The sequence below is a fragment of the Aulonocara sp. 'chitande type north' Nkhata Bay genome, linkage group LG20 (assembly GCF_057382095.1).
Source record: "Aulonocara sp. 'chitande type north' Nkhata Bay isolate Kocher_YH1m ecotype deep benthic linkage group LG20, A_spYH_male_GT1.1, whole genome shotgun sequence".
NCBI classification, from domain to species: Eukaryota; Metazoa; Chordata; class Actinopteri; order Cichliformes; family Cichlidae; genus Aulonocara; species Aulonocara sp. 'chitande type north' Nkhata Bay.
In genome coordinates this window covers 27,054,786-27,062,301 of record NC_141363.1, presented here as the reverse complement: position 1 = coordinate 27,062,301, position 7,516 = coordinate 27,054,786, and the positions used below count along the sequence as shown (strand labels likewise).

Genomic DNA, 7,516 nt, shown 5'->3' with positions numbered 1-7,516 from the left:
TTGCAGTTAATCACAATCTAATTTATAAACACAGACAGATTGCCATCATATCGTAATCACCTGGGATCAGTTTGCATGAAGAGCACAGCCCTATTGCTGCATCAAAAAGTGACACAAAACTGTGAGTTACCGTGAGGTTTGTGACAGGTAGTTTACTAAAAATATATAGTTGATATATAGTTACAATGACCATATCTCCGCTGTAGACTGCTCCACTATCTTCCTCTCCCTCAGGAACAGAAATCAGCTGAGGAGGAGTTCACAGGATAACAAAAAGCCTGTTTGATTTGTTTTCTTTCGACTCAACCTTTATGGATACAACTGGGGGAAAAAAACAATAATTTAACAGAAAGTATAAGACAAATAATGCCATGATTGTAACTCTAATGTAATGACTGAATTGGGTTGGTAACATGTTACATTAAATGTTACAAAACAGATGTTTTCAGCAGCACTGAATTATTATTATTAATAGTAATTAATAATAATAATTCAGTGTCCAACCTGTATGGCTAATTGGACCATGTACATTGATTTTGGCTTTTTTACATTTTCGAATATTAATGCAATTAATACAATATTTCTTATTTTACTTAGACAGATGTCTGCCCGGGATCCTAAAGTGGGAGCTCACAAAGAGCTAGTGTGTCCTCCTAATTGGCTGGATATGCCTGACATACACGAACACGAACAGTGCACAGGGCAGCCTGGCACTGATCCCTGCTTCAAGCCCTCAGTGGGAGTTATTCGTAGCCTTTGGCATGAACGCATGGTTGGGCTGGAGGATCACCCCTTTCCTGTCCGGCAACCACCTGCAGCAACGCCTGTGGACCTACGGAGCATGGAGTTCACTAATCTTTTTGGTAGATATTATACCCAGCAAGAAGGCAATTTCAGGGACAGACATTTCAGGTCAGTGTCCTCAAGCTGTTTGAAAGATGGCACTGAGGACAAGGTCCAGGTACCAAGGGGTAGCCAGGGCACAGGTATGTGAATTGTAAGTTGCTGGGCACCCCATCTATGTCAACCATCTTTCATGCCCGTCTCCTAGAGGCATAGAGAGGGATGTCATACGTTTATGAGACATTCGGGCTGCCGTACTCACACAGGGCAAAGACAGCCATAACATAGAAACCAGAAGACAACACACAAACACACTCACTGGGTTTCCCATGTCTCAACGGGTAAGACACGAAGCATCGCCACACCACTGCTCTTATTGTTTATCTTATGGTGTGAATGAAATGCTTGATGTTACATGTTATGAACTGGGAAGCCTGAGACTGAAACTTGCGAGAACAAGCTGGGTTCCTCTAGCAGGCCTCTAGCAGGCCAGAGAAGCTTTTGCTTGCTGAGCTAACGCGCTAGCCACAGCCAGGTCCTGCTGGCTATGTAAACCCGCAAAACCGTGGGCAATACGCCAGGGGATACGACCGGCTGTAGGACCCTAGGCGTGCAACAGTGCTACTGTGCAACCCTCAAGACCGTGAGACAAGGTGCCAGCAACTAGTCTCACTGTAGCTTATAAGCTTTTAACAATCTAATAATTTTTTTTTATAACAGAGACAGGCTCCCAACCACAAAGGTAAACAGACACACCCTGCCTCCTAAACCACACAGTGTGCCACACAAAGTACATGCATGCAACCAAGTGGAGATCAAACAATCACCAATTTGATCTCTCTCTAGAGAGCTAGTCTCGATATGATAACGAACACATTTTCTTTCACTCTACACTGAGCTCACCATCTTGGTAACAGCTCAGCCTCTTTGCTCTTCCTGGTGTGTAAACAGAATCCAGCTTCACAATAAAATGTGCCAGCGTCATCATTTCTGCTGCCAATGGTTTTTATGTTTAAAACTGAGGCTGCGTCTGCTTAATGTTGTCAGACTGTTTATTCATACGCTGCTCCTAAATACATTTGTATTGCAGGTCTGTGTTTCATAGCAAATGTGGGTGAAACACTTGCATTTACATAGTTTAACACATCGGTGCACCACAGAGCCGCGCATCACACAATGCATTGAAGAAAATACATTTTGTCAAGAATTTTTTTAAATGAAGTTATTTAATTGATGAGTCGTTGCAGCCATAGTTGAAAGTTATGTCCAATTTTTTGGGTGGTCTTTGGCATTCTTCAGTACATTCTGTGCAGTTTACCCAGAGCAAATCATATAAGATGCATGTTAGAGAATGTAACACCACAAATGTGTGAAGAAAAAGTAAAAGATTAAGTATCAATTTATTTCTAATGTTCTGTTTTCAGCACTCCATTCAGCATCTGCTGAAACTGTCACTAGAGATCAACTAATCCCGCCTATTATTTATTTATTGCCTGTAAGGACTGCAGTTCCATCATAAACATACAGCTTAAATTGTGCCCCAATCTGCATATTTACATTTTGCGAACTGAAATCGGCTGTTTTGCTTTGTAAAAACAGCTTACATAAAATGTGCAGGAGATGACATTGCTGCTTGTATGCAAATTCAATTCAATTCATCTCAATTTTAAGTAATAGCCCAAGAAAAAAAAATGGTGAACAAAATACAGAAATTCTCAAAGATTATGTAAAAAACGGGCTTTAATATAAACTTCACTGGAAATGTTATTTATAATTTTACTGTTTTTCTTATTATTTGATAATCATTAGTCATTGAATCATCAGTCAATCATCATTGTGTGAACTACTTTATTACCTTTGATCATTGATTATTGTTCGTGTATTTTTTTTCCTTTGCACTAAAACAGAACTTTTCTTCATGTGCAAAGTTGTGTGAAGTTAGTACCAACTACTTTTAAGTAGTTATCAACTACAGGCTAACTTTCTATAAACTCCTCAGCTAAATACAAAGGTGGACTATCCAATGGACTATGATCAGGTTGCTACAAATCAGTTATGCCTGTTGATCCACTATGAAATCCATTATTTCAGCAGTTGCTTGTTTCCCTGACTAATAAAAATCACAATGGCATGATTAATGGAAGAAAGTTTGTGTTACCAGTTGGTCTGAACAAACTACAACTATCATAGCAATAAGCCTGTAATAACATTACTACTGATGGTTTCCAACAGTAGAATACAGAGGAGGTGAGGCGTCTTTGGTGTGGTTGGCTGTGCTGAAATGTACATGAGGCGTGGAGTACAAAACATCTGCATGGCCACAGGGGGCGCTGTTGGTGGCAGCAAGCTTACTCAAGTTCTCTTCACTCTGGAAGATACAAATCAGTCTTTAGAAACTATTTTCTAAACAAATTAAATTGTACAGATGCACAAAGATTCAAATTTATATAGTACAAATTCACATTTCTTTTTTTCACAGTTTACATCATTTAAAAAAAGGGGGTTACACCCAGCTGTGCCTTGTTAGTAAAAAAAAAAAAAAAGGGAAAAAAAAAGAAAAAGGAAAAGAAGAAAAGAAAAAGAAAATAGGTAGAAATCACAGAAATAGATACTATAATGATGCAAAAACAAATTGCAGCAACACAAAGTGCTTCTTATGAAATCATCCTGAATCCTTGACTGTAAGAGGACCATGATCTTTATATGGATGATTCCACAGTTCCCACTACCTGATAAAATCCAAAAATACTCTGGCATGAAACCTGAAAAATCAAGTACTTACTTTGTTCTGAGGACAGATGACAAGGCTGTAGTCATCTGTGCTTTCAACTCTGTTTCCTTGGGGGCATTTGGCAGTGGTGTAAATTGAAAATACTCCTTCAGGAGGTAAATTGCTCAATCTGTCCTCCTCTCTGATCTCTTCATACAACTGACTGGCCTGGAGGACAAAAAAAAAGTTAATTGAAATCAAATGAAGCTAAAATCAAGTTCAGGTGTCTTGTAATTCCTAAAACTCACCGTTGTAATGTCAGGGGGCTCTGTTTCCACAGGAGGCCCTGAAGAACATGCAAACAGTAAACATCTGTCTTTAATATGCTGCTCCAACGCTGTTTAAAAAAACCTAAGGGAACACTTTAAAAACACATCAGATGTCAATTAATCTCATTTGGCAAATGTCAGTCAGGCTCCACGGTGCCAGGTAATGAACAGAGGGCCCACTAAAGTACATTGGCAACTCAGGCCACCCTCATGAAGTCTTTTTCTGATTATTTAGTCAGAGACCTTCACACTAGTACACCTTTTGGAGGTCATTTTGCACAAAGTAGCAAATACCAGCCCTGCTGATGTTGCTGAGTTGGACTATCTATGCAACCTGTGTAAGGTCCAGGTATCACCTCATTCTACCAGTAGTGACATTAGTCAAAAATACAGAAGACAAAAGATGGGGAAGGTAAAATTGTCAGTGGTCTCCAGTTGTAAAACGATTCCTGTTTGGGGGGGTTGCCTCATTGTTGTCATCAATTCATTAACACCAAAGGAGTTCAAAGATTATTATCCTGATTAAAATTTTTCACTCATTATTCTAATAAGAAACTGCAAAGATTACTGACTTCACAACTGTCAGGAGTTCAATAACTTGCTGTGACTAGTCACGGTTCTGAATCCTAAATGAACATCTGGTCGTGTGGTTAAAAATAGAGAGGCATAGATGGGTGTTAGAGTTGCATTCACTGCCACAGCAAAATCACAAGCCATGAAGCTGCCACATCTGGCTGCACCTCAGATGTTGTGTTTATGACTTTAACTTTAAACACTCATCAAATATCCAGTTTTTCGATCCCCTTTTACTGTAATAGTGATGATAAAACTTTGTGGTTTCTTTGGTCATTCAAAGCTATATATATATTTTTACTTTGACTCAATCTTAGATCTCTAAATGTTTGTTCAACAACATAGTGTATAACAGTATCATCATTAGGAGTCTAAGAATATAAGGTGTTAAACAGAAACTTTATGGTAAATATGGCAGAGCGATGATACTGTTATGCAACTTGCGACCCTTTTTTTAAAGTGAGAAAGTTGCCATAAGTCGCCCTCATAAGCCTCAAGCTTCGATTAGGGAGCTGGGGGAGGAATCAGGGTTCATGATGCAGAAGCACTTTTAAGAATTACCAGCTACATATATTAATACATTTTTGCAAGGCAGCTTGTTTAAGGTTGGCGATAGACATCAATACCGTGTTTTCTGAAGTGATGAAGACACTGTCTTATGTTCATGTTTACTTTAGGCTCACCTTTAGGTTTACTGGCCCTCCTCTTCTTGCAGAAAATCAGCAAAGCCACTGGTAAGACAGTGATCAGAATAAGAGCCACCACAGGCAGCGTACCTGCAGTAACTTACCACAAGATATTTGTTTTAGTCAAACAGTGTAAATATATGGCCTAAAGGCTTTACTCACTTTTCAGAAAAAACTGCATACACCCAGTGTCATATGGACTGGCATACTTACCACAAATATTGAAACATTCACCAGACAAACTGCTTATCAAGCATGACTGAAACTTTTACAGCTGCTCAGAGCAGTTTAGTGTAATATTTGCCTGATTTTACATGTTTTATTTACACTTATTGAACTTTTTACTTAAAAGAACAGATGCGTGTATACTATTCCAACCATTTACTCGTTTAAAGGACGTGCAGGTGGCTCAGTTATAAACACACTTGAAATTTAACAGGCCCGGAGGACATCCTAGTCCACACACACACACATATATATATATATATATATATATATATATAATATACCTAAATTTGGAAGAGGTGTCTGTGTCTGTTTGGAGGTTGAAGAGGAGGCTGGTGAAGGTGTGGTGCCTCCTGAAATGGAATTTAAACTCTGTGATGTTGGGGTCTTTGGTGATGTTGTCACCGTTGCTGTTGTCATGGGGGCTGATGAGAGAAATGTTGAAACTGGCGAAGGTTGCACAGTAGACTTTGGTTTTGAGGTCACTGAAGCTGTGAAGATGAAACATCCACAATCACAACAATACTACTCAAAGAAGTTTGTATGTGTTCATGCGAGAAACAGTTTGGGGTTGTTCTGTGTTTTACAGAAGAATTTATAAAACCAATTTTGTCAAAATATTATGAGTCACTTGAAAGAAAATAATTCTTCATGTCTTCACAAACATGACATTTAGTCAACTCACCGTCTGTGACAACAATCTCAAATTCTTCATTTGAATCAAATGGCAAAATTCTGTCCAAAGAGCATCTGTACATTCCAGAGTCAGATCTTCTCAGCTGTGTGATGCTCACATTCAGAACTGTCTTATGTAATGGATAAAATCCTTCTTTATATTTAATGCTGTATCTGCCATTCTGCGCTGAGTCATCAGTTGTGTCAATGAGAATGTTTCCTTCTTCACATTTTCCCGTACAGAAGAGTCTCCTTCTTCCAGTTAAAGAAAATGTGCATTTAACTGTGATGCTTCCACCCTCCATTTCTGTATAGATGGGAGTTTCTGCATTAACAAAACCAGAGTATCCTGCATCCTGCAGTCCTGCTGAAAATACAATAAATCACTAGTTACTTTCTTCTCGTAAAATTTTGCAGCCTAAGAAGATATATTAAAATGAAAGAAGACAAATCTTCACTTTAACACAACTTTTCAAGTTAAGTCAGCGTTTTCAGTATGTTTAACTTATGTTTTAGTTATTTGAATTTGCAAACCATGGACTTCCTGGTTTTTGTTGGCATCTACACAAACCTTTTGCTGAGGAAGACTCAGAGTCACAAATTTAATGATAAACAATTCTAATTAATCGAAACAGTGGGAACCGGTTCTTGTTGAGAGCCTCATTTACCTGGCAGGAAACATGGCGCCTAAGCGGCTCAAACGCTCAAAAGTTTGGTTACACTTTACGAGAACAGATGACAACAGGGCAACTTGCAAAGTAGATATTTCATTTAAGGGAGGAAGCACTACGAATATGCAAATTTACAAACTTGCAACAAATATAGACAAATGACTGTGAATTTCATTTATTTATGACGACATCTTAATCTGCTTTTTGGATGTTTACAGGTTAAAATTGTCTTTTTTGTTGCTTAACATCCAAAGCTTTCAGGTTGTCAACACTTGTTCTCTAATGTTTTGCTTCACAAAAGATGAGAATGGTACAGCAAACAAGGAACCAACTCTGAGTACCTTTTGAAAATGATGGTAACATTTAACTGCTTTACCTATCATTTCAAGGGTTTCTTGTCTTTGCTAAAGCAGTTTTTAGTTCTTCACAGGTTTAGTTGTACTTCCAGTGAACTGCATGTTTGACTGACTCTTTCCAACTCTGCGTTTAACCACAGAAACCAATAACATGTAAGAGGCAGAAGAAAATGAAAAAATGCTGAAACAGCTTATCGCTACAACTGCTCAACAAGAAGCTTAAACTTACTGATCAACTAGAAATAAAAAGGAAACAAAGACAAATAATACGGAGACTAACAAAATTAAAGAAATATTAATAAATTGACCCACCAAGAAAGATGAAACAGACCAAAGCACGGAAGACTTTCATACTGAGGTTCTGAGGCATACTGATATTCAGGTGGCTTCTCTTCTGTTTTCACTTTCAAACGAGGACGTTTTCACTTCTCTTTTATGATGTGGTCCC

General features: G+C 38.4%; 1 protein-coding gene across 1 annotated transcript; it reads right to left on the bottom strand.

The window, feature by feature from the left end:
- Window positions 1–2,695: 2,695 nt before the first annotated feature.
- Window positions 2,696–7,438, bottom strand: LOC147305793 (uncharacterized). The gene is made up of 7 exons (XM_086276507.1): window positions 7,381–7,438; window positions 6,052–6,408; window positions 5,651–5,857; window positions 5,139–5,240; window positions 3,862–3,899; window positions 3,626–3,781; window positions 2,696–3,211 (listed from the first exon to the last, which is right to left on the bottom strand). The coding sequence occupies exons 1-7, from the start codon at window positions 7,436–7,438 to the stop codon at window positions 3,056–3,058; spliced, it is 1,074 nt and encodes a 357-aa protein (XP_086132633.1). The 3' UTR covers window positions 2,696–3,055.
- Between the last annotated feature and the right edge of the window lie 78 nt (window positions 7,439–7,516).

Bases quoted from the DNA above. Each gene is read 5' to 3' on its own strand.
- LOC147305793 (XM_086276507.1), bottom strand. From the start codon at position 7,438: ATGCCTCAGAACCTCAGTATGAAAGTCTTCCGTGCTTTGGTCTGTTTC. The intron at 5,858-6,051 runs GTGAGTTGACTA...TCATCTTCACAG, and splicing joins TGAGATTGTTGTCACAGACG to CTTCAGTGACCTCAAAACCA. The intron at 3,900-5,138 runs GTGAGCCTAAAG...CATGTTCTTCAG, and splicing joins GAGGGCCAGTAAACCTAAAG to GGCCTCCTGTGGAAACAGAG.